The sequence below is a fragment of the Eulemur rufifrons genome, chromosome 4 (assembly GCF_041146395.1).
Source record: "Eulemur rufifrons isolate Redbay chromosome 4, OSU_ERuf_1, whole genome shotgun sequence".
Classification (NCBI taxonomy): Eukaryota; Metazoa; Chordata; class Mammalia; order Primates; family Lemuridae; genus Eulemur; species Eulemur rufifrons.
The window spans coordinates 79,269,056-79,295,597 of NC_090986.1; the positions used below are offsets into that span (position 1 = coordinate 79,269,056).

The following is a 26,542-nucleotide window of genomic DNA, read 5'->3' on the forward strand; positions in this document are numbered from 1 at the left end:
CTCTCGGACTTGCAACTCTGAGATTCCTTTCCCCCCTGTGGTAGGGTCAGATAAGCAGACGGCCACGGGCAGTTCATCTCTGTGTGATGGAGGAGTCCTCACTCCCGCTTCGTGCCTCCTGGAAGCAGCGGAGGCTGCAGAGCTCGGCTGAGCTGAGAGGTGCCCTCTTCCTCCTGGGCTGGGATCCCGGCAGGCACCGTGTTCAGCCTTGTGCTGTGCAGCTACGTGGATGACATTTTTTGTGAGCAGTCATCCCCTCTTTTTCCTTTTCTGTTTGGGCACAAAGTTGTTGGTGAACATCCTTCATCAGAGAGCAGTATCCGAACGTCCTAAGTGGTGTTCTGCGGACCCGAGAAGCAGCACATGGCACTGCACGATGAGAGGTTCCCTGCATCGATTCACAAAAACGGAGGCAGCACGTAGGCATTGAGCACATAGGCGTTGCGCACGAGGGAACCATGCGTGTACTGGAGTGCAGGGAACAGAGTTTAGCTTTCTACTGCAGCCGTCACTGTGAGCACTTGCTGTCCGTCACCAGTAAGCACCTGGTTCCCAATACAATTCGAGAATTCTGTAGCATGCGGCTCACACCCCTCTTGAGAACAGGGGTGGGCAAGCCTTCTCCTGACAGTTGGAGCAGATCGCACTCTCTGGTACCCAGTTCCCCTCAGAACTCATTCAGGAATCCTTGTACGTCACTGTCATGCGTGTCTGGGATGTCTACGTAAGAACTGTCATCACAGTCAATAGTGTAAAACAAAAATCAGTTACAGGTACTGTGTATGACACCATGCGCCGGGCATTTTCTATAGTGCTTTCCATTTATGAATTCATTTAAGTGTCACAGTCACCCTTTGAGGCAAGTACTGTATTTTCCCATCTTACAGAGGAAGAAACTGAGGCGTGATGGTGAAGGGATGAGTGAATGGCAGAGCTGAGATTGGAGCTTAGGCCGTCTGTCCGTGCTTGCTGTGGGCTGAATGTTTCTGTCCCTCCCCAAACTCAACTGCTGAAGCCCTTTCTTTCCTCCAGGGTGATGGTGTCACGAGGTGGGGCCTTTAGCAGATAACCGGGGTTAGCTGAGGCCATGAGGGTGGGGCCTCCATGGTGGGATTAGTGCCCTTATAAGAAGGGAAGCCAGGAGCTCGCTCGCACTCTTTCTCTCTCTCTCTGTGCACAAAAAAAGAAGTCTTCTGGGCACACGGTGAGATGGAGGCCTTCTGCAAGCCAGGAAGAGGGCCCTTGCTGGCACCCTGATCTCGGATTTCCAGCCTCCAGGACTGGGAGGAAAGAAATGTCTGCTGTTTAAGCTGCCCGATCTGTGGCATTTTGTTCTGGCAGCCCAGCTGACTCTAGCAGCGCTTTTGAAGACTGTGCAATCCGTCCCCTCATGGAGGCTCTCACAGCCCCCACCTTTCAAGAAGCACTTGCCTGTCACTCTCTGGTCCTTTCGGATGCCCTACCCCAGCAGTGCCTCCACAGCTGTTGATCAGAGACCTTGGAGTCATGCCCCTCTGTGGGAGGAGGGTGAGCACACACCTCCTTGCTCCGCCTTGGGGGGTGTGGGCGACCCACCCACGGTGCCGCGAGGCTGTGTGTTCAGGCACCACAGCCACCGGTGAATGGATGAAGTGAAGATGGTGCCCATCTGTTCCAGGGCTCTGGGCTCCGTGGGGACAAGAGGGCAGGTTTTGCTGTGCCTCGACCCAGTGCCTGTGTCCCTGGACCTCCCAGATGCAGAAGCCGGCAGGTCATGGCCATGCGACAGGTGCTCATCTCTTCCCAGGGCTCCTGGCTCAGACGGTGACAAAGAGAAATGGTCATCAGCCATGTCTTTAGTGGTGTCTGCCTGAAATACTGTGCTATAATGTTGAACCTAATATTCCAAGTTATCAGGGTTTTTGAGACTGTTTGGCATCTAATTTTTCTCTTCAGGAAGGCGTGTGACTTTGCTGTGTCAGCACCGTGCCTTCCGTATAACCACATAAGGGTTGCAGTCTAGAAACAGTGATTGTTAAAATTGCCCACAAACGTGATATAAATAAGATACCACAGACACGCAGGCCCTCAGCATAATTTCTGGAAACTGTGGTCTCACCTCTGCCAGAGGACAGTCACAGCTGGGGTGAAGCTTGGCATCTGGGTGTCTCTGAAGCCCTTCCCGTGACTCCCCCTGAACAACTGCCCCCTCGACATAGAAGATAGAGACTGCGCACCTGTCTTCAGGGGACGCTGGTTTTTTATATTGTTCTCGAAAGTAGGAGAGTGCAGATTGCTTGTTTTTAAACTATGCAGTACCGGTTCTAAACCAGTCTGATTCTCACACGTCCCAGGAGCAGCGATATGCTGTTTTCCTGCCTGAATTTCCCATATCACGCTATGCAGAATGGCATGAGACTGCCCAAATGACGGCTTCAGCAAGTTACTAGAAAGCAGAGTGTGGGGGTCATTCTGGGTGATACAATATAGCTATTTGGGTAGACCAAACATTTTGTCTCTAAAATTGGGTGCTGACGAGAAAAATGGGAAGCGAAAATGACTATTACTGTGAAAGAAAACCCAATTAATAATTTGAGGGATTTAAGGACCTCACCTTTCTCTCAAATAGGTAGGCGAAGTACAGTGACAACGCTCCACCTCCTCACACCCTGTTTGGGAAAATTGGGAAATGTCTCCTCCGCACCACCTGGGAAATAAACAAGAGTTTAAATGTTGCCTCCAGTTAAAAACAAAACACATTCTAGTCTGTGTGTCTTGCAGGGAGAGGGAGTCCCGGTTTGCATCAGGGCCTCCTTTCCAGAGCTTTTCAGCCTTGTCTGAGTTGTCCTGCCTGCCAGGGGAGAGTGGCCCCCTCTCGGGAAGCTTCTGCCTTAATTAGCTCATGGGATGGTGTTAGTGTTTGCCAGAGTGGTCCCACCTCACGCACAATATCGTCGCCCCGGTGGGCCACTGGAGCGGCTGAAATCAGAAAGACGGGCAACAGCAGCTGTTGCTGAGGACGTGGAGCAACTGGAACGCACACAGTTGCTTTATTCAGACGGCCGCTTTGGAGAGCTCTTTGGCTGTGTCCTATAAGATTAATCATATATTTCCCCAATCACAGAGCAACACCCCTCCCAGCTGCTTACCTAAAAGAATTGGAAACGTGTCCACAAAAAAAAAAAAAAAGACGTGTACAAGCATGTGCACAGCAGCCTTAGTCTTAATTATAGGCCCAAACTGGAAATAACCCACATGTCCATCAGTAGGAGCCTGGATAAACACATTGGGAAATAGTCATACAATGGAATACTGTTCAAAAAATGAGAAGGAGTTACAGACGCATGCAACAGCATGGGTCAGTCTCAGAGCTGCTGTGTGGAGTGACGGAAGCCAGATTCGAAAGGATTGGTACTTTGTCGTTCCATTTATATGAGGTTCTAGAATGGGCAAGACTGAACTGCAGTGATGGCAGTCAGGGCAGTGATTGCCTGCCGGGGGTGGGCGTGGGCTGGAGAAGGCACCAGAGGAGTAGTGGGCATGTCCTGTACCTTGTTTTGGGTGGTACAGGCAGTCGTCAAAACTCTTTGAACTAAATACTTAAGATTTGTGCGTTTTAGTGTGTTTACATTATAACCCCCGAACCCATTGCCTTACCATCCCAGGGGGACACATATGATCCTTGGGATGCTTTTGGGAAACCTTATGTTGTTATGGTAATGAGCCACCACGAACTCTGGGGGTTTCAAAAAATAGCAAGGTCAACTGATAAAGCTACTTTATGCTTTGGTTACAAAAAGCATTGATAAACCCCACTGTCAAAAAGGGTGTGTTTTTTCTATCTTTTGTTTTTAATGACACTGTATTTTGTAGGAGTGTTTTGAGGTGGTTGTGTAATCTCTCCCACCATCAGCTGCAGGTGATGGGGAGGCTAAGTTGGCAGCTTTTTGTGCAGGAAGCTGTGGGTTTGCATGTCCTTTGCGAGGGTGTCCCGGACATGCCAGTGGGTTGCTACATAAACATCAGGATCGGGTGTGCTGGGTAGCTTTTGTGTTATCACAGGTATGCAGGTGCTGCTGGGATCACTTGGTCGTTTCTCTGAAATTTCATTTTTTATTCACACAGAGCTTCTGAAATGAGTGCTTGGTAGAATCATCTTCAGAGGATGTTCCAGGGTATTTATTGAACTGAGATAGCTACCCTGATTTCCGTAAAGCTAAGCTTAAAACTGGCACCAGGCTCTAGGCATTTTGTATGGGGAGAGAGTGGGCATGCATGATTTCAGGAAATGAAGAACTAGCTTTCAGCCTGGACTTTGCTTCCTCCCTCCCACGGCAAGTCAGCGGGGGCTCACTCAGCACGTTATCTGGCCGTGGTATTTTCTCTGCCGCTGCACTGCAGAGTTAGGGCCGGTCTCCTTCCGGTGCAGGGAGAAGGTGTGTTCCCAGCAGGTGATGGGTGGACTCAGCACACCTGCCTCTCAGCCGAGCCTTTTGAGGGGCTCACAGCTCCTAACTGTTCACCTGCTGCACAGGCACCCTGAGCAAACGAGTTGGAACTTGCATTGCCACCCTTCCTGAAAGGGCTCCCAGTAACAAGAGAAGAGGATGTAACTTTTGATACGCACACTCATGGAAAACAGTGTTTTTGGAAAGTCAAACCTCAAAAACAAGGCAGAGGCACCCTTGGACTTTGAATGGAACAACATTTTCAGAGAGGAAGGTGAGGGGCAGGGAGGGCTGAGGAGAGAGGGGGGGAGTGTGCAGCTACAAGTATTCTAACGCATCCGGTTGTCATCACAGATTGCGTTGGTGGAGATGGATTGGAATTTTTTTTTCCCTCCTGTGTTTCTTTTTGTTTTACTTAAAATTTGAAGTTGGTGCCTGGAGTTTCTGGTGTTAAATGGAAGTTAAACTTATGCCATGAGTATCGTGCTCTCTCTAACTGTAGAGCCGCTCTCTCCCGCCCAGGCAGATGCGGTGGGGAGAGGGAAGCTCTCCTTCCTCACACGCAGGGGAGGGGACAGGGCTGGGGCGCGCCGGCTGGTTTGCATCCTGACGACTCTGCCACAAGTGCTTGGGGGAAGGTGCAGACTTAGTTTTTCTTCTGTAAAATGGGTATTGTGAAGGATTAAATAAAGGGCTTTATGAGAAGTCCTGACACACAGTGATGCACAAAGAAATCCTAGTTTCCTTCTCCTTGAAGGTGCACTGTTGCCTTCTCTGTCTTTATCACGTCTTTTCAAATTCACCCCACACTGGGGAACACAAAGTCTGTCGCCACGTCCATGGCAGCCAGTCCTGGGGTACTGTGGATACATGTGATTTTCCCCCAAACCTCACTGCTTCTCAGTTTAACTGCCGTAAAAGGCCAGGCACCACCAACAGGGCTCTGCAAGGGTGTTCGGAGGCAGGAGGGCTGTGGTTGGGCATGGGCCTGGCCAGATGGGTGAGGTGGGTGCCTGGGATCAGGTGTGGGGGGATGGGGACACTGTGAGGACAGACTCCAAGCAGGAAAGCCCTGTGCGCAGATGAGCACAGGACCCACAGTGTGTGTGGCCGTCCAGCTGGAGCAGAGGATGGAAACCAGAGTGATTGATGCTGGGATGCCAGGCTTGGGCCGGGTGACCCACCCCTTCGTACTGTACAACAGGAGCTGCCCTGGGCCCCCAATAATAGGCCCCTCTGTGTCCCTGCAGGGCTCCCAGGTTAACAGTCCCTCAGTCCCTCTGCCCTGCCTCCTATACAGGTCTCACTCCGCTTTGCAGTGAGTTTCTAGCAAAACATCTATTCCGGCAGCACCAAGTGGTTAAGGACTCCAGAAAAGAAAACTCAGGGAACATGAAGGGCTTGGACACTTTAACTTTGTCCCTTTCCCAGGTGGCCCAGCCTGCCCAGCCAGCTTGCCAGGTGCCGGCCAGCTCCATGCTGCCAGCCTTTGCTCACTTGAAACCCAAGTGTAAGGAATCTGTACTCCCCAGCCCCCCATTTCTATTCAGAATAAACGTCTCCCTCTGTTGGCTTTCGCCCCATGTTCCCTTTTGACTCACCTAACATATGACTTGGCCCTGCAACCCTCAAAACCCTGTCTACCCAAGTCCTCCCAAGCACTCGCAGACTCCGAGTGCCGGGGACAAATCTGTCTCCTGGAGAGCCGTGCTCCCTGCTGCTCCTCCCTCCTTCCTCTTCTGCTGGGAGTCTCCCTCCCCCCACCCCTCTGTGTGTGGAAACCCTGTTCGTCTTTCCAGGCACCTCTCACTTCTGCCATCTCTAAGAAGTCTTCCCGGAACCCCGTAGGATGTTTCCGTGGTGTATACCGTATTCCACTCTGTGTAGATTACACCACGGGATTTTTGGTTCCCTGAAAGCAGGGACCATGAGCTATTCATCTTCCTGTTCTGGGTGAGAGAGACACTGTGCCCTGCACCAGGTGGCCGTGACATGGGTACTGGCTCCGAGACGAACATGCAGTGAGAGAAAATGAGCTGACACGTGAGCGGAGGGACCCAGTGAGGCCAGTCTGTTCCGTAGTGAAGTGACGTGGGCAGCTCCGACGTTTCTCTCTAGGGCGGATTTAGCACAGCGTCCTGATCAGGAGGGCCCTGGAGCACTTTGCAAGAGAGACAACAGCACATGTCAAACTGGAAGACTGGGGACAAGAGGCCATAGAGTTCCAGATAGGACCGAGACCCTTCTGTCCCCTTGACGTTCCAGCCGGGTGCATGGGTCGCCTCCCATTGAATTTAATGCTGTCTGTTTTTGTGTTGTGGGATGGTTTACGTTGATTCAAGGAAAAAGTACTAATACACGTGTCCCTTCTGTTTCTTGCAGGCAACTATGGTCCTGAGCTCCGCACACTTCTGGCTGGGCTTATTTCTGGTTCCCACTGCCTGCTTGATCGAAGACGTGGCGTGGAGAGCGTAAGTTGAGGAATGAAGTGGTGACGCTGAGTCTGGTTCATCTGTCCTTGCGAGTGTCTTTCACGACCGTTCTGAAAAAACGCGTCTCCTGCCACCTGCCAGCAAAAGACTTTTTCTTTTTAATTTTTAAATTTAACTTTTGCTTCATCTTGGTATGAAAATATACACAGAAGGCAGCCCTGAGAGACTGTGTGAAGGCCAGTGGGGATGGTGCCTCGTGCATGACTGTGAGGAAGAGTTTTCTAAGCACAGACCCATTTCATCACGTTTAGGAAGTACGACTCAAAATTAGTGCCTTTATATCTGAAACTCAATGTTAAGTGATCACAAATATGGCCTGGCTTTAAATCCCCTGTTTAAAGGAAAACTGTGTATATGTAAGTCATATGTGTATGTGTAAGTCATTTCAAATTACAAGAATGAAGTAGTCTTCATTTTTCCAACAATTCACAGTAGCAATCCTAGTAAAATTCTTGTAGAGAGTTAGTTTACAAGTTTATGATAAAATCAATCACAAAGATGAAATTATAATATAGCTTATATAGGAAATAATTCATACTAATAATTCATAGTAACTCATAATTTTTGCTTTTATGTCTTAAAATATATCATTTCCAGCATATCTTGTGTACAATGTAAAAGAAGCAGCTAAGTTCCAATATAATGTAAATTTAATTTCATCCGTGAGCAAAAGGAGAGGATGCTCCAAATGAGACATTAATTATAGTGAGTTTTGTTTTTGGGTGGGCCCAATTCTTTCTACAAATAGTTGCCAACTTCCCTGAAGATTGAGACTCCTAGCTTGGCTTAACTTTGGGCAAAGCATAATTATCTTGGGGCCCTGAGGTAGAGAATTGAGACTTTAATCCAAACCTTCCAGGAAAAGACATCAGATTTCATTTCTGTCTCTCCATTGCTCCCACACGCAGTGAGAATTATTCTTGCCTGACAGTTAAGAATGTCTTTTGAAAAAGTCTTCAGTTTGGCTTTATCTTGACAACCAGCGATACCTAATGCAGAGGGAAGAGGAAAGAATATTATGGCACATATATTTTTTCCCCATTAACTGAGTTTTTCAACTTTGTAAAAATTAAATACTAATTTCTTATGTGCTTGATTTACCACTTTTTCCATTTTATTTGCTAAAACTGTGTTCTGTAAATAGCAGAATCACAATCCTCAGAAATGAAAATTGTAGCCAGGAAAGATATTTCCTTAATCTAACAGAGGTACTGTAAGAAAGTATTAGTTCTACTGTATGTTCTTTCAGCCAATAGCCCCACTTTTGGCTCCATATATTCCCGTGCTGGACCTGTTCTTTTGCAAAGATAAATTCATTTTAGATAAATACAGCATGGTCTTGGCTATACTGGATGACTCTTTCAGTTTTTGGTGATTCAGAAACAGTAACCTGATTATCAGCAATCTTAATGTCATCCAAAAATTTTTTACTGAGATTATGTATTTGCAAAAGACCTTAGCAAAAGTGTCTATCTTCCATCTCGAAGAGAGTGTTTATAGATTATGAAGCTCTGTGCCTCCTTGCCTCTTTTCTGGATCTTTTTTCAATGCATTCCAAGTAAAAATTCCCTGTCACCATGAAGCAGATTATCCATTCCCTCAACAGGACTTGTTTTTTGCTGTAAAATTAGCATCATTTACATTTTAACAAGAACGAATCAAAGGATACCGTTTCCAGCTCCGCCATGTGGACAGAGTAAAAGTCACTTGCTTTCCAAGGAGCTTGCCAGCCAGGTCAGCGCAGGGACCAGGGCTGTGCCGGCTGCTGGGGGGTGCAGGGAAGGTCGGTCCTGTGTGCTGTCCCTCCTAGGCCTGCTGCCCGGCACCGTGGACCCAAGACGCGGCTTTTCCCAGGAGCTGACAGTATCTCAGTTCTGGGCTGAGCTGGAAAGGCCCCTACTGAATTCCAGAGGCACTTCCTGAAACACATTTTTGTCTTATTTTATCTGGAGGAGCAGAGAAGATAGCGTATATTGGCTGTCACGTGGAATATTTGCCCAAATGACACATATGTGCCATTTGTAATACCTACTTAATGTCTAAAGTAAGTCACCTCTGTCTTCAAAAGCAAGGATTTTGTGAGTTTTTTGGGGCATTTTCCCTCTGACCGTGGGGCCCATATTATAACTCATATGAGAGTCAGAGCCTGGGATATTTGTTGTCAAGGCGAGTCAGTCCAGAGGCAGTGAGAGAAGGCGTGCTGTGCCTTGCTTCCCTCTGCTGAGGCCACAGAGCTTCCCTGTGATTTCTCTTTCTAAACTGTAGCTTTAGAAAATGTGTTCTGGCTTTTTCTTCCCATACACTGAACAAAAACGTTAGTCCTGACTGTTCCCAATCACCCATCGTTCGGTTTAGGCTGTCAGGTATTTACTGAGGCGTGATATGCAGAGATGCAGCCTGGACTCCCCGGAAGGGTCTTCGGTTAGTGGAAAGGGCCTGAGGAGCAGCGTCACAACCCGCTCCGTGGCGGTCGCACACGGTCACAGCCGCGTTGCAGATCTGGCCACGGCATTGTTGCAGTTCTTCAGTTTGCCCTGGGCCAATCTTAAGGACTTTTTGTTTTGTTTTGAATTTTGGTGGTTATTGCTCTCTTAAAAGGGCTTTTAAGTTCTAGCACAAGGTCGGCCTGCCTTTTCAAACCCACTTCTGTGGGTGCTTAAGAAAGCGAGCTGCTCCGTCTTCCTGCATTTTCCCCCTTTCTCTGTCCAGTCTCTCACCGCCTTCTTAGGACCCGGGCTGCTCAGAGTGAGAAAAGAGACGCAGAATGAGGTAATTCAGTCACTTTTTCCATGAAGTCTGTCAACTTTTTGGATGAAGATTCATTAATAGACGATCTTAAGTCAGGTTTGGAACGCCATAAAACGCCTATGCTATTATCCTGCTAACCAGGATTTTCATAAGGGACCAAACTAACCTATCTCTTATTAAAGTAATTGATTGATTACTAATACTTGATACCTAGCTAATGAGTATTTTTATTAGAAGCATGAAGTTTAAATTGCCCAGAACTAGCTTAATACCCCTTCGCTTACACTCTTCCAAAGTGTTTACCTATGACAGCATGCTTAGGTAAGCTGCCATGCTCGGGTTCTGTCGACGGGAAATTCATTAGTATCGCTTTATAAAAATAGTATGAAGCTTGAGGCCCCTGAACACAGGGGAACCAGTTTCCTTTTATCTAGCTGTATCTCCTGTGCTGTGCCATTCATCACAAATACATTCGCAATTCCACAATGACTTCATTTCCTTATTATAACCCCAGATAGGCAGTTCAATGGAAATAAGAGGTAATGAGCAACTTCTATATACAAATGGGCCTTGTTTGTTTTTTTTTTTTTTTACTTTCTAATGAAACTAATTTCTTTTGAAGCACATTGTCTTTACTTTTGCATCTACATTTAGAATTTGACATTTTCTTTTGAGTCACTATCCTTGCAGACAAAAGAGTGAGTCTAGGTAAAAGTTTCAGAAACAACAAGATAGAAAGTTCAAGATCCTAAACCAGTCTGTTTCTTTTAAAAGTCCCTCAGAACCTGGAGTCATCTGAAAGGTCATGATGACTATCACACTCGTGTGTCAGCAGCCAGACACCCCCACCCTTCTGTGCTCATGTGGCCTCTTGGAGGGGGGTTAGCAAAGCCAGCCCTGGGCCACCAGAGCAAGCCACTTGCAGACAGTGCAGCTCACTCGTCAAAGCTGCAACTTGGAACACCCGAACCCCCGCTCATGGCCAGACCTAAATGATGTGACAGTCACTGATGGTTAAAGACTGACTTTAACTCTAGCTCGGGCAACAGAGTGAGACTCTGTCTCAAAAAAAAAAAAAAAAAAAAGACTGACTTTATAACCTACCAATACTACATTTTAGTCCACTCACATGTAGACTTTGATGGGGGGATTTCAGAATCATTTTTCTGATTCAGGCCTTATTAGATAAAGGTGCTTAAGAAAACCGTTTTAAATTGCTAGCATCCTTTGCACCCAAGGGCTACATGCAGAAAGAGTAGCTGAATCACCGCCAGTGTTGCAATTCAGTGTTCTCCAATAGCAGCTAAGTTCCCAGGCTAGCTCTCTCGAGCTAGCCTAGTGGAAATTTCTCTAATTGCCGAGTAACTCTTGGATGTGGATGCAATTTCATCCACTGAGAACATGCACAGTGCCTGGGGGCATCAAGACACTCAGACTGTCACCTTCTGAGGCCATTTTGTGAATAAGTGAAAACAGGCACTGTCAGTGTGGTGGGTCGTAGTCTCTCCTTGCCTAAGCTACAGATGCCCAGGGCCCTGCACCCAGAGGCCCAGCCTTCCTAGTCCAGCCTGCTCCTTAGTGACCGCTCCCTCCCAGCCCAGACGATAACAGAGGGGGCTGTTCTATACCCTGCATGGGGGAGAGGGGTGCAGGAGGATGCTGGTGGACTAAGGGATCCTGAAAGAGGGAGAGAGCACACTCACCCTTTGGGAGTAGCCAGACGGCTCTCCTGGGACTCGTGTGTGCAGTGGCTCAGAGCAGGCTGGGGCACACCACTCAGTGCTTATCAGTCTAGCCTCATAAGCCCAGGAGATAAAAGGCAAAGTTTGGGGCCCACGTATTCAGTACTATTGAACAGTATACATTTGAACATCCTTTGGACTATCTCCTTTCCAGCAAAATGTTAGACGTTTTCTCATTTATTGTTTAAATTAAAATTCCACAGCCTCTGCTTTGAACTGCAGTATTTTATCAACCCCGAGTCTCGGGACACTGTTTGATGTAATTAAGGTATTATGTGTTAAAACCTGTGTGGTTTTCTCTTGTTTACTTTGTGGGAAAGGATGACAGGCACATATGCAGTGTCTTAGTGCTAATACTCCGTTGCAGATTAACTTGAGTGTCAGGAGATGACTTGGCATTATCTTAACAGACTTTCTTTCCTTGAAGGTGGAGGGTGGGCTGGGAGTGTGCGACTCTGCTGGGCCGGCCCTGTCTTCAGAATGTCCCCACGACACTGATTTCATTTCCGGGCAGATGTGCTCAGTTTTTGTCCTTGTTCTATCTGTGAGTCCTGGGACTAGCAGGATCCTCACATGTGTGGATATTGAAATTAAACCAGTGCACAGCTTTCCATAATAAGGAAACCTGCTGTGCATGGCTAACTTAGGAGCTTTTTCTTTTTACAGTTTTTCTTTTGTCTGACCTATATCTTGTAAAATGCCTTTCTTCACCTAGATTGTTTCCAACCAGTATTCAGTTTTAGTCTTATTCAGTCTCAATTTTAGAAAGGCCCCGAGTTCAGCCAACTGTCGGAACACTGGGAGGTATTCATCTTAGCTGCATCAGAAAAAAGGGTGCAGGTACCTCTTCCTGTGGTTTAGGAAGGGCTGAGGTTCACATTGGGTAGCAAAATGAGCTTGCTTTTGTTGTTTTGGTGCTACTGAGGCCTGTGCATAGGGACCCTAATGGGGAGTCATTAGCAAAGAAAGATGGGAAATCTCTGCCTGGATACTGGTGTTGACTCCACATTTCAGGTCAGGGGTTTTGCATCCAGAACATGATCACAGGCATCGTAAGCCCGGTCGCTGCTGTGGCAGTGTCTTCTCACACTGAGAAGGGAGGGAGGACACTTGCTAACCCCTGGGCTCTCTGACTGCATTTGGGGCAAGGACCGGCGTACGTGCACCAGGGTGAGGATTTAAAACCTCTCCTGGCCTTCAGAGCCTGCAGTGAAGACTGCAGAGGCAGACCCTGGGTCTCCATGAACCCCGCCCAGTCTTCCGTCTGAGTGACTGGGCTCCTGCGCCCCAGACTTCCCGTCCTTTGCAGGTGGGGAGGGGGCGCCCCTGGCATTCGTGGTCCCGGTCTGCGGAGCTGGAGCCCCTGTCACACACAGACACCTTGAATGGCCCATGCCGTCCTAAGCCTTGGCGGGAGGGCGGCCGGGTGTGGCCCGAGAGGGGAGCCACGGGTCTTCACAGCTGTGTCACCTTCTCACGCCATGTTCTTTTTGTCTTTCCCTCACGATACAGGGCCAAGCATACTTGCAAAAAGACATTGCTGGAGGAGGTGCAGGAGCTGGAAACCAAGTCCAGAGTCATGGGAAAGGCCATGCTTCGGGACAGTAATGGCAAGAGGTGGGGCCGCGCCCTCGGAGTGCCCACGGAGCTCGGGTCCTCCCGACCTTTCCCCCGCTCCTCCCTGCGTTTCTTTGTCTCGCCTCGGTTCTCCCTGAGAGCACAGCAGGCTCAGTTTCAATCATTTTGGTTGTTCTCAGTGAGATTTAAATTGCGCCCTCTCCGTGGCCACGTGGAATCCGACTTTCTGGGTGGCTGGGCCTGTCCCCAGGTAAGACTGGGGTTCTTGCTGGGTCTGGAGGTGGGAAAAACAGCCCACGTGCAGAAGCTGGCATCACAGTGACATCTTCTTGAGGCGGGAGAGTCCAGGTGTAGCTGGGTTGCCAAAGAGGATTTCAAAGCCAGGCCTCTGGATTCAGGCCCAGTTATCGTCCCCAAGGGTGCGTATGCACTGTGACAGTCTGTATGCCGAATAATGATGTTAGCTATTCACGTGAGTCTTGTTAAAGTCCACTTCAGCATGGGGGGTGTTTTCAATGAATTATTATTTTCTACTGGGGCTGAGGAAGACGTGGGAACTACTGAAACAAATGGTGCCGCTCGCGCCCCGTGTTTCTTGGTGTCAGCCTGCTCCCGCCGTGGGCAGCAGCGGGGACTGGGGGGAGTTCCTGCCTCATCACGGATGTTCAAACATTGTTACCGGGCACTGTTAAACCCGTATACGCGCTACCAGAAGAAGTTTCCTTAGGACTGGGGACAATTTGCAATGTACTGGAAAGCCATTTCTATGTTCTTAGGGATATAAATGTCTAGAAAATTCTGAGCACAACTCTCCTATCAATGGTTAGAATGAAATCTGTAACTAAATGCTGATGAAATCTTTTTGCAGAAGTTGAATGCTTTGGAGATTCCTACTTTGTGTTTTATGTTGTTTATTTGTACTATCCTTTAAAGCTAGGAAGACAAGGCAATTTTTTTTTAAAGAAAGAGAATCCAAGCATTTTGAGAGGCTTTAGAAGTATAATTTCAAATGGATATTTTAGGAAAGGGACTGAAATTGTGGGTTTGTGCTTATTGATGAGTTACCTTTTTTAGTAAGTGAGTTTATTAAGCATTCATTATATACTGGCCATGCTAGTTACTGTAGAAAAATCATCAGTCAACAAGACAAAAATCACTGTCTTCAGTAAGCTTAAAACTGACTTGGTGGGGGCAGGAGGCCGGGTTCACATTAGGTCTCCGTGTAACCGTTGCACGAGGCAGTGCGTGGCCGCGGTGTGTGCGGGGCTGCTCTGCCGGACAGTGTGGGCACAGGGCTTAGCACCTACTGGTTTTCCAAGGACCTACGACATTCTTTGAGACTTCAAAAAAACATATTCATGGGCTCCAAATATTGGGAAGTGGGAAACCCCTGCAAATTTAAATTAATAAATGTTTAAAATTCTATAAAATGCGTATCAGTCTTACTCACTGGCAAGCTTCCTAAGGCCAATAAGTTTTATCATATTTAGAAACAACTTACAGGCTCTCCTATATCCCAAGAATTCTCAAATATAGACACAGTGTTCGCTGAGCGAGCTGAAGTCATCTCTGAGTAAAATGAGAATTTCAGAGCAAAATTCTAAAATTCCTTCCAAACATCTTACAGGAAAAATTATGCGTGTCGTGGTGTGAGAATGCACTCTAACTTGCTTGTTCTAATGTGGGACAGGGCCTCGCTCTGGCCTGTGAGCTTCTGGAAACAGCCCTGAACGTGGGGTTGGTAAGAAGGACATTCAGAAGAGGCAGTGGCCCGGGAGGTCATCTGGCTTGAATGATGAGGAAGGGCTTCATGTTAGGGACGGACAGCAGGGTTCTGAGGATGTGACGGACTTGGATGGACAGAACTAATGAGAGTGTGTTTTGGGCAAAGAGGGTGGCATTGCCACAGCATGGGTCACACGGTGTGCAGGGAGCACCCACTCTGCTTGGAGGCCACTTGCATCCCATGTGATCTGGAGAATTCTGGCTTAGCCACCTCGCTGTGTGACCTCGAGCAGGATGTTTCACGTAACGAGCCTCTTCCTCTGCCATAGAAGGTGGCTGATACTTCTGGGAGGGATTAGAGCTTATGAAATAGTGTGGATGACGCAGCATATTGTTGGACCCGCGGAGGCAATGTAAAGGTCAGCCGCTGGGCTGCGGCTTGGCTGGAGAGTCGCGGTGTTGACAGAAGTCGTGGGCTGTCAGCCTTGAAAGACAGCATGAGCCAGTCATTGCTTTTGGTTGACAAAAAGAACATAATTTTAAAAATTCACTTATCGTGTTAAAAATTCACTTTTAAATGTTCAAATAGATATCAAAAAAATAATTAGAGTTTAAATGTGCTTTCCTACCTTCTACGTTTGAAAATCCGTTTTCTGGTCCCTTTGTCAATTTCACTGTAGTGTCTTCTAGTCCCAGTGTCTTGCATCACTTTGGGATTCCTAGCCAGAAGACAGTTTGGGGGCTCTGCGCTACTAATCCTCCTCAGCATCACCCCTGACCCCTTGTTTTTCTCCCTCCTAATTGCTCCCAGATTTCCTGGGTGGTCCATCTGCAAACTAGATAATGGTGGCTGCTGCTCTCTGCAGAGAGACCACGCTGTCCTGCTGTCCTGCTCGGCCTCCTGAGAGCTGCTCACAATTGTCCTCTTATCACCTTTGTTTGCTTCCTTCACACCTGCTTAGATTCCTGTGTACTCTGCTGTCCAGGAGGGGTGGAGGGTAGAGACTTCTCCGGCTGGGTTCTTCCTTCTAAAGATTGGTATAGACCCCCTGCTTGAGCCTTCCTGAGTGTTTTTGTCTCTTCCTACACCTTCCCATTCCTTCTTCCTCACCCCTGTCCGATTTCTCAGTTTACTCGTGCATCTCTCTAGCTGTCAGCCTGGCACGTAGCGGAAACTCTGTAAGTATTTGTGGACCAACTGGCCGAAAATATCTAAGTCCGGTGAGGTGGCCGTGAGGCAGGAAGGTGGCCCTGCAGTGTCAGATGGGCGGGCACACTGGTGCTGGTGTGTCTGCCCCTGGTGAAAATAGCCACAGAGAGATGCTGACAGTCACCACTGTCACGGAGCCTCTAAGGGAGAGGACAGTTCATCTCACTGCTTAAGAATAGAGCTAACAGAATCACGGCTGGAGAGACCCACGCAAAGACACAGAGGCCAGGAGCGGGTGCTCCCAACAGCCCTCAGCCCTTCCTGCCTTCCCTGTGCCAGCCAAGCCTCGGCACCCCGGCCCTCAGCATCCCTGACCACAGGGGCGCAACTCGGCAGCACTCCTTAGGGCCCCTCGAAGGACGTTCCGCCAAGTCATAAAACCTAGGTCCAAGTTACTGCCAGATATTCCAGCACTTTTTCTTAGGAATGTAATCATAGAAAAAGAGAACAAAAACTCTTCATGTGTTATTCTTAAAAATCCCTGTTGTGCCAAATTTACAATTATAATTTTGAAATGGTGGCTAGAGATTTTAAGTTTCCCTCTTTTTCTTTTATTCATTCAATAAAATACTTTACCCTCGCATGTTATTGAACATGTCTAGCCCCAAACACGACTGTGCTTCTGCACTTTTGCGTTGGTAAACCTTGTCTGCCAAAATTAACCTGTGGAATTGATGCGTAAGTAAGCCTGGTCTTGTGACTGAGGTCCGACAAGATGATAACAAGGCAAGGTGAGATCAGAGAATTAGATATCCGGAAAGTAGAGTGACATAAGATAAGGCTTTAGGTAACTAATAGAAATGCTTGTCTTCATTTTAGTTTGCCTTTGTTGAAGGAGTGTTTTTCTCGACGTGTTCTTTGTGCACCTTGTGGACTTCAGACGCCTGCTAATGTTTGGGTTGGTCGGAACACCTGTCCCGCTGTCGTGCCGTTCCGTGTGCGGGGTAGTCTGCCACACATGTGGTTAGCGCATGTCTAAAAACTGAGGTGCTAAATGGAAGAAAATTCCTTTTTTCCCCCTGTTTTGATAATATTTTCCCCTCTTTATTCCTAAAGCGTAAGTCATACAGGTTTTTTCTTACTAGTGAAAGAAAATCTACCCGTGTCCACTTACCTTTACAGATATAATGCAAACAAATGCCTAAAATGTCATGTGCGATGACAGACATTTTCCCCTTAATTTTTTTTTCTCCCTCAGTGCAAGGTGAGCGGGTGTCCTGTAATGTTTTAGGTATTACGGCAAGGAAGGAAAAAAGTGAGTATATTTGTTGAAAACATCGAGTTTTCAAGTTCTGTGTAGTCTGAATACACAACAAGGAGCCCCTTGTGATGTCTCTCTGTTCATCACAGGTGGTGGGACGGGGCGGGCCTGGGGCTGATTTTCTCCCGTTTCAAGGTCAGGCCGTCCTGGTTGCTGCCTCTGCCTTCGCCGGGAGGGCGGTGGATTCTCTTTCACTTAAGTGCCTGCCCCAGCGTAGCTCACTCTGTGCCTCTGGTGCCGGTCGCCGCGTGACTGGCGGGCGACGGCCTGGCCTCCCTTCGGTGTTGTGTTCTCGTGAACACTGATGCGTGGCTCTGTGACCCGGGGCCGAGGCCCGCGCACATGGAGTGATCGAGACAGCCCGTCGGCCGCGGGGATTCGGGAGGGAAACATGAGTCACTCTGCCGGGCTGCAGCCGGGTGCCGTCGGGCTGATTCCAAAGAGTCAGGCCCTGGTCCAGACCTCAGACGGGGATCTGGGAGCCTCATGGCCTGTCATCTGCTGAAAACCAGGGACAGAGCCTGAAACGCACAGCGCGGTTTTCGAACAGACCAGAGAGCGTCCCTCTGCTGCAGGCAGCACTCTGCTCGTGCTCCTTCTAAACCAGTTACACTAAAGAAGCAAAAATGCAAGAACTCCCCAATCCATTTTGAGTGAGCACTTGATTCAAAAACACCCCTTATGCTTTGATCTTTAAACAGAAATCCTTTGATCTTTAAAGTAATGTTTTAAAAGCTCTTTGGTATCATCACACCTCTGAGCCAAAACCGGTGCCGCCGCCGGGGTGGGTGAGGCTTTACAGGAGACCAGACTGCGAGCCGTGTGGCTGCGTTGCGCTGTCTTCCTCCGGTATGGACTTCCCGTCATCTCAGGGAAAATGTTATTTTCTCGCAGTATCATGTTGGTGTTTCGTGTCTTTCTCGTGCTCCGCTTTCCTCCCACCTCTCCCACACTTTTCTCCTAAAATATCTATTAGGTTTTTGTTAGCCAGAAGGATAGGAAATTATGGCATCGTCTCAGCAAACCTCTCCAGGCCAGGTGGCACATGTCTGCTTCCAACACCTGGTGAAGGTGTATTTTATTCCAGCTGGGGTTTTTCCATGGCTGTGGCATGTAGCAGAGGAACGAGCACACACCGTGAAGACAGACGGCCCTGCCCTGGCCCCAGCTTGGCTGTGTGACCTTCGCTAGGTTATTGACTTCTCTGAACTGTAGTTTTCTCATCATGCATTTGCTTTGAGGTTTAAATGAATAATACGTATTAAATGTATAGCATATGTAGATGTTCAGGAAGCCTTAACATCCATCTCATCCCCTAACTTAAAAGCTGAATAACAATTACATCTTACTAGCCATTTTTAACATCTAATGTTTTCACTTGGAGAAGATGTGAACACAGCAGGCTGCCTGGTTTGTGTCATCAGGGTACGCCCCCTGGTCTAGGGTGAAAAGCTGAAATCCAGCTGAACCCCAGGTTCATCCGAGTGGTGTGGGCTGGACAGGGGTGAGTTTGGGACCCAGGGCGTCAGGGGTCTAGTGAGTTCAAAATCCTGGTGGTTTCCCAGGTCAGCCTTTGGAGTACTGCTTCGAGGAGCTCCCCTTTGCAAAGAGGGTGTACCCAGCCCAGGCTGTCCCCTCCTCTCCGGGCTCTCCTGCTGGCCTGCCACTGGGTGTCCATCTGAAATGCAATCTGTCCACGCGGGCAGCTCCTCCCTAGAACCAGCCCTTCCTGCAGAGTCCCCTGTGTCAGGACGAATTGTTCCCATGCTGCAGATTCCCTGTCTGTCTTTGCATCCCTGGGTGCCAGGTCTCATTGTCTTCCCAGTGTCCTGTCCCCGAGGCCAGTGGCTTCTGTCCTACCCAGTCATTCTCCTGGTGCCCTACTATGGTGTCTGTCCCTCTTCACTCCCCCTTCCCTGCAGCTGAGCACGGCCTCATTGTGCCATCTTCCCTCGCAGCCTCTGGTGGTCGCCCACCCTGCTGAGCCCAGCATAGCCCAGGGCCGCACAACATGTCCCTGGGAGCCTCAGCCTCCGCCCCCCTCCCTCCTCAAACTATGCTCTTCTGTGTCCGATGCTGCCTCGGCCCTTCTCAGTTGACTGGTTTTATACAGCGGTGTTGGCGCTGTGTCCTGGGCACTGGGCCGAGCCCAGTGGACAGTGGGACAGCCTTTGTCCTGGAGGAACTGGCAGCCCTGGGGACAAACACTGTCCCCCTCCAGATACTTTCCGATGTCACTGACCTCCCCGCTGTGATGTCAGCCTGAGCTTTCCTGAACACGTTCATTTTTTTTTTAATTTGCCCACTCCCACCCCCCACATTCATTTTTAAAGTTTTTTTTTTTTTCCATTACTAAAATATTCAAGCATATATAGTCGTAGAGAGATTGGCACAGCGAACTCTTAGCTAGGTCCTCATTGCCCAAGATCTAACAGTCACCAGGATTTTGCCACAATTGCTTCATCTAGCTCCTTTTAGCTCTGATTCTGTCTTTACTAAATCACATAAAGCAAATCCTAGAGATCACAACAGTTACCCATACTTCAGGATGCCTCTCCCAATGTTCCATTAGACATTATAACATCTATTATGATACATGGTGTGCCAGTTTATTAAATATAAATATCGTAACTCCAGTGCCCATGATCACATCTCATAAATTAACAGCTCCTTGGTATTAATTGAATGCCCAGTCCATAAACAGACTTTCCGGATTGCCTTGACCCTGCCTTTTTGGGGCTGGTTGGTTTGTATTAGGATCTAGGCAAGGTCTGCACATAACATTTGGTTTCTTTTTCTCTCAAGTCTCTCCTAATCTGGAGCAGTTCCCCCTTCCCTGGTTTTAATGCCATGGAATTAACAGACACTGTGCCCCATTTTATTTTTATCCTAAACTGATCACTACGGGCTGCAAATGAAAGTTTCCCCATGTGCAGAAGCCTCAGAGAGGTGGCATCAGCTCTGCCCAGTGTCACCCAATTAAAGAGAGAGGCAAACCCACATCTTCTAACTCCACCAAGCCAAGACGTTGAGAGTCACCCACATGCTTCCCTTTGCAGTTTCGTCTTTATCAGAGTGTCTGGAAAGCCACAGAGCCCCGCCGAGACCAGGAGGGATGCCCACCTGTCAGCGGGATGTGGTGAAAGGGATCAAAGCCTGCCGGTTTGATAAAGCCCCCTGCAGAATTCCAAGGAAGCTGGGGAATAGTGGTTGCGTGTTGTTGCCTTTTAGATCCCTGCATGCTGGAAGAACATGAACCAAGCAGAGAAACCCCACCCTCCCCCTAAGGAATGCAGAAGCCAAACCATCCGACACATTCAGGGAAAATGAAGGCAAAGGAGTGCATGACAGTTGTTCACTGTTTGGATTCAGTTCAGAAAAGGGAACCCTTGTTGAGGAAGATGATGGTTCCAAGCAGAATCACCCTCATGGAGCCTACTATGTTCTATGAAAGAAATTCATTAGAGGCTTTAATCTCAGGAAGGGAAGAACTGTGGGCAAGACCTAAAGCCAGCAAACAGTTTAGTTTTGGACAACAGGGCAAGTTCTTGGGAGAACAATTGGAGAGTCAACAACACTCCCAGGCAAGGCCGGCTGACAAACACTGGACAGGTGAGGAAAGGCATTAGGGGAACAAAGGGTGGGAAGGGCGCAGGAAATGACAGGAGCTGACCAGATTACCCAGGTGGGGTTTCTGGGGGCTGTTTGCATCCTGGGCAGCGAAGGGGAGGAAAATAAAGTCCTCAGGGAGTAAAGCACCTCGTTAGCATTTAGTTAATGCTGAAGCTGCCTGTGTCAACTAAAAATAAGTGATTCTCTGTTATTTTAAAGCTGTTAAATCCCAAGAGCCTTTTCTTGTTGTTACAGACTGATGTTTACTCATTTTTTTAAAAATTTTTATAAGTACTGGTTGTCGTTTATGATGAAGCAAGAGAGAGACTTCTGTTCACCTTTGCAGTGGTGCCTTCGAGGTGTTAGGAATCTGGTCGGAGCTGAGCTGAGCCCACTGCTGTGGTAGACAGGGCCCATCTGTAGGAAATGCCTGGAGAGAGAGTGGGGGAGGGAGGGTCAGCCGGTTCCTCGCGGTGTGGGGAGGTGAGCATGGAGGGAGGATCAGTGTCCGTCCCCGGTTTGCTGGGCACAGCCTCAGCTTGTATTTCCAGGGTGCGTTCATTTTTTAAATTATGACAATTTAGTTTCATGTCAACTTTCCCTGTTTGCCAACAGGACTTTTTTTTCAAGAATCATTTTTACTAATGAGTGTAATGTCAGTGCCAAGTTTAACAAGTGCTGATGGCTTGTTGCATCCCTTTTAAAGTAGTAATGAAATTCTAACAGTTGAAATACTTTTTTACATTTTTTTTGGTTTTGTTTGGGTTTTTTTTTTTTTTGAAGGATGGTTTTATTTAACCCACTTGAACAACGGTAGAAACATTTGAAGGCAGATTTGCAAAAAAACAACAAAAAATTTTTTCTTTTGTTGTATAGGTCATATAGTTTGAATAGTGATATTACACATTCCAGGCAGGGATTAGTTCTTCAAGAGGTTCTTAGAAGATCTTCGCTAATCGCTTTTCTACTTCATTATCAGTGGGTTGTTTGCTTTTCCCTTTGACCCCTTTTCTTCCCTGCCTCCAACTGCGACAGATCTCTGAGAGTAAAACATTCCAGACAGCCGAAAAGAGGTGACCAGGTATAGCCATTCCAAAGTGAACTACAATTTAGATGTTACCCGGAATAACTAGATTCTACTGTTTGCTTCTCAACCAATGAGCCTCTCCCTAAATCCTTAGAGAGGCTGAGGAAAGAAGTGTAGACTGTCTGGCATCCGGGAGTGCAGGGGTGAAGTGATTTTGTAGCACATTTGAAAGAATTACTGAATCCCCTGGATGCATTGGATTGTCAGAGAAAAAAAAAGGAACTTTGGGAGAAATGCTGGACGTTTTCCATTCACATTTGATGGCTGCTTTTGCACACAACACAGAGCACGAGTGCCCAGGTCCCAGGCGTAGGCTTTGTTGTAAGGTGCAGTAGCTCTGTCTGCAGAGCTGGCACTTGGAAAACCAGTCAAGGCCCAGTTTGGTCACGGGTGAATGATATCATTGACCTTGTAATTGAGAAGAACTTGGAGAATATGTACACATTATCACTAGGAGATGGTCATTGTGGCATTGCTACTGTAGGTAGCAATAGATTTATTGGACTTCTGGAGAAATTTCTCTATTAATAGGAGCAGGAAAAACTCTTCTTGGGTCTCACAAAAACCTAGGCTGGGTCTCATGCTAGTGTACCTACACGTACATCCTTCTGTAGAGCAGGACACAGGAATGACTGTTTTTCGTAGAGCCTGGGCTGTAAGCTATTCAGTGAGTCTCAGTTAAGTCTTCCCTTTCTAATAGGGCAGTGATAATATGATTATTCCGTGTTTATTCTCTTTCTCTGGCAATTAGGATTGGCTCAAGGCCCCTTAGGTGGTGGTAATTGGGAATTCACAGTTACTAATGAGTAAACATGTTGGCTTCCTAGCAAATAGAACCAGTGATTGGCCTAATGCGGAGTGAGTCATTTAGGAGTGAGTCATTTATTCATCCATGCAGCAGACCTTTACTGCAAACTGAGGAAGTGCCAGGCCAGCTCCCACTGTGTTAGAGCTCGCCTGCTGGCGGGCTGAGGACACTGAACAGGAGCATAAGTGGTCACTGTTAGGAGGAAAATGATGCTGAGTGTGTGACTGGGCTGGGCGGTCAGGGAAGCCACCTCAGATGGCTTCACCGTAAGGGAAGAAAAAAGTAAGGTCTTTTCCTCACCAATTGCAAGGCTCACATCTGACACTTCTATGACAAGGAACAGATTAATAAGAAGCATAACAAACTTATCAAAGTTTTACATGACATGGGAGCCTTCAGAATTGAAGACCCGAAGACCCAGGGAAAACTGTGTTTTATGCTTTGGTCCGATGAAGAATGGACAGTCGTACAGAAATGTGATTGGACAAAAGGGAGTACATCCTAATGGTAACTGATCAACTGTGGGGTACTCAGCAAGGCCTCTCTGTGTGAAACTCCCTCCTGCTGAGGGTGGGGCAGGACGCCTCTGGCAGGAGGGTCTTGTGACCTACTTTCAGGCAAGGTGGGTCAGCGAATTCCTATGACCACGCTTCACACTGAAAGGAGGGGTCGGTCACAGTGACCTCCTTGCTTCTGAGGCCTTTCCAGTCCCTTTCAGTTCAAAGTACTCCGGAGTGGTACTGACAACACTTAAACTGAGTCCTAAATAAGACAGGCAGCCAACCAAGGGGAGATCTGGGGAAGGAGCTTTCCAGCCAGCAGCAAGAGGTGGGAAGGCCCAAGGGGGAACGTGCTTGGTGTGACCAGCGCCTAGAAAATGGAGAAAGTACAGGACAAAGTCACCTAAGAGGGAGCAGTGGCCAGAGCATGTAGGCCTTTGTGAGCAAGGATAGAGCATCTGGACTTCAGCCACCAGGAAACATTTCCTTGGGAGGGGTTTAAGCAAAGGACATGCATGCCCCAATTTTTTAGAATTTTTGATTACCGTACCATTTTAAAGCCATGGAATCCCATTCTCAAATAAAAAGATTAAATAAAATCTCAAGTCGGATATGGTGACAAGGGTCTGTACTCCCCGCTACTCAGGAGGCCGAGACAGAAGGACTGCTTGAGTCCAGGAGTTTGAGGTCACAGTGAGCTATGATCATGCCATCGCACTTCAGCACTTCAGTCTGGGCAACATAGCAAGACCCCATCTCTAAAAAAAAAAAAAAAAAGATTGAGTAAAATCTCAGTACTGTGTACAAAACATATAAACAATATTAGTATGAATTTATTGCACATGTTCAAATTAAGACACTTATTTGTTTTACAGTCAATTAGTAGTACAGTGAGGTGATTTTTCAAAATGATAAAAATTTGAAGTTAGTGTTAGGGAAGACAGTCTTCTATCATCTGTCCAGGTTGCCTGTTTTCTTTTGGGTTATATTGAGAAAAGCCCTGATGTATAAAGATTTGTTGCCAATTTTAAGTGTTTTCAGTTTATCTTGTAACCTCAGACTATTTCTCATTTTTGTTCTTGACTATATCTAGTATAACTGTTACTTAAATTATGAAATTCTTATCATAAATGTACAAGTCATATAAAGAAGCAACGAACAGTTTGTGTAAACACTAAAACTCTCTGAAATAACATCATGTGATAATTGTTCTCTTGTTTTACGACTGACTTGTGCAGACAGGAACATAGGTCAGGTAATGCACTTGAGCAAAATAGGCTAATAGCCAGTATTATTTTATATGAATGGATTCATAAGAATGCTTATTGGAAAAACAGCTATATATAATTACAACCTTTCTAATCAGTGACCTATTTGTAAGATCAAAAATAAGTACCTTTAATCTGAGACCCTTGCAGAAGCAAGTCAACTTGAAGACATTTAAGGTTTTCAATACATTAAAATTTTATGTGTATTATATGAAACACTTATGTCCTTATTTTAGTTAAATAATTTTTAGAAAATATTCAATGTGTGCAAAATGCAATTTAAGAAGTAGTAGTTGAAAGAATAACAAATGGTGTTGTAACCCTAACACCATTTATTAATTAGCTTTATATTTCAATTTAGTCTCAAAATCCAGATGCATACATTTCTCAAAAAATTTGAAGTCTTTGGTCAGAATATACATGTTAGAGAGAGTAAAACATTTAATTATTTTAATATTATTTATACAATTAGTTTAAGAACACAAATTGAATGATTTACAATCTTGGTATTTAAATGAAAAGGTATAATTTAAACAAGATTTTACATGTGCTCATTGAATTTACTGATACATATAACTTTTTCGTCCTAGTAGAATCAAAATTTTTAAATTCACCCATACATTTCTTTTTGCCAGTTCATCAGAAATAGTCAAAGATTTTAGACAGAAGAAACTTTAGATATCCAAGGTATTTCTGGAACGATGGTTGTTTTGTTTATTAAAGCATTGATCTGTCACCCCGACCTCCTGTCCTCCTTGCTATGTCCCACCTATTCAGAAAGCATTTGCTTTTTAACAAAGGACCAAGGACAGGAACTTGCTGAAAACACTTTTGTCATGTGGAACTTTGGGCTCATTGTCTAAGCTATCATCTTTTCAACATCCTCACAAATCTACTGAAAACTGAAGAATTGTCCAGGTTGTCACAGACCGGAGACAAAGCCCTTTGCACGTTCCCAATTCCTGCGCAGTGCCTTTCACGTGCTGCAGAAGATGACGGACGCTCAGAAGCAAAGAGCCGGCAGGGCTGGGCTGCAGGCAAGCCCGCTGCCACATGGCTGGACAAATTGGTTGTAGTCTGCGACCAGACATCTGAAGATATTATGTATACGGGCGCATATGAGACACGATGACATTTCAAAATAAAATCCAAATGAGCTTTTTATTAGATAACCCAGAGTCATGGCGCAGCCACACATTTCTGCTACCTTTTGGCCTCTGCTTCTTCGACCCATAAACCATGGGTCGTGATGCAGCCAGCCGAAGATAACATTTCTGCTGTGCCGTGAGGTTTTTACTTTAGTTTCTTTAGTATTTGGAAATGACAATTCACTTATGTCCTCCGAAACCATTGATGTGTATCCGTGCTGCTTTGCAAGGAATGTCTGCAGACGAAGTGCAGTGTCTGATTCCAGATATGTCAGTGTCTTGAGGATCTTCGGGGAATTGTTCCATTAGGCCAGCCGACATCCTCGTCTGTGTACTTTAGATCCTGGTTCCTACTGCTCCATATGGGGCAACTTTTTCTTCTTCTTTTTTAGGTAATATTCTCAAAGGACATAACCACATCATTCCACCAAGTTTACTTCATAGTTTGTGTCACCGCTTTATTCTTTGCGTTTGTTTCTTTCTTGAGCACAGCAGTTTATACCACACATAGGTTTCATGTTTGCTGACTTTTGTTCTTTTATAACTCTGTTGGAGTGGGTCCAATTTATGACATCATTAGCAAGGTATCGGCTCCAGGATGCACCTTCTGTGGTCCATTTGAATTTTCTGTGCTACTTTCATGGTAGCGTCAGCAGAAAATATTTTCACATTGCTAACAATTGATACATATTCAGCCGAGTTTCTCATTTATTTCTACTGTTAACAAGAACAACAAAAGACAATGAAATAACAACAGCAGAAGGAAAACCTGAAAATGGAGTTAGTGGTGAAATTTATAATTTTTTTCCTAAAACATTGTCCACCCAGCGGGGAACACCATAGGACAACATACTCCCTTAATTGTTTTTTCTTCTATAAACCATTATCCATTTGCATCCTAATCCTTACACAATGTTCGCACAAAACACCTGCTGG

The 26,542-nt window shown here is 46.7% G+C and overlaps 1 protein-coding gene across 2 annotated transcripts in view; it reads left to right on the forward strand.

The window, feature by feature from the left end:
• ATP8A2 (ATPase phospholipid transporting 8A2) overlaps positions 1–26,542 on the forward strand; it is a 494,649-nt gene that overhangs the window by 444,641 nt on the left and 23,466 nt on the right. For both annotated transcript variants that reach the window (XM_069467429.1, XM_069467431.1), the window contains 2 exons: positions 6,810–6,898; positions 12,922–13,026. In XM_069467429.1, coding sequence (XP_069323530.1) covers positions 6,810–6,898; positions 12,922–13,026 — 194 coding nt within the window. The remainder of the gene's footprint in view (positions 1–6,809; positions 6,899–12,921; positions 13,027–26,542) is intronic.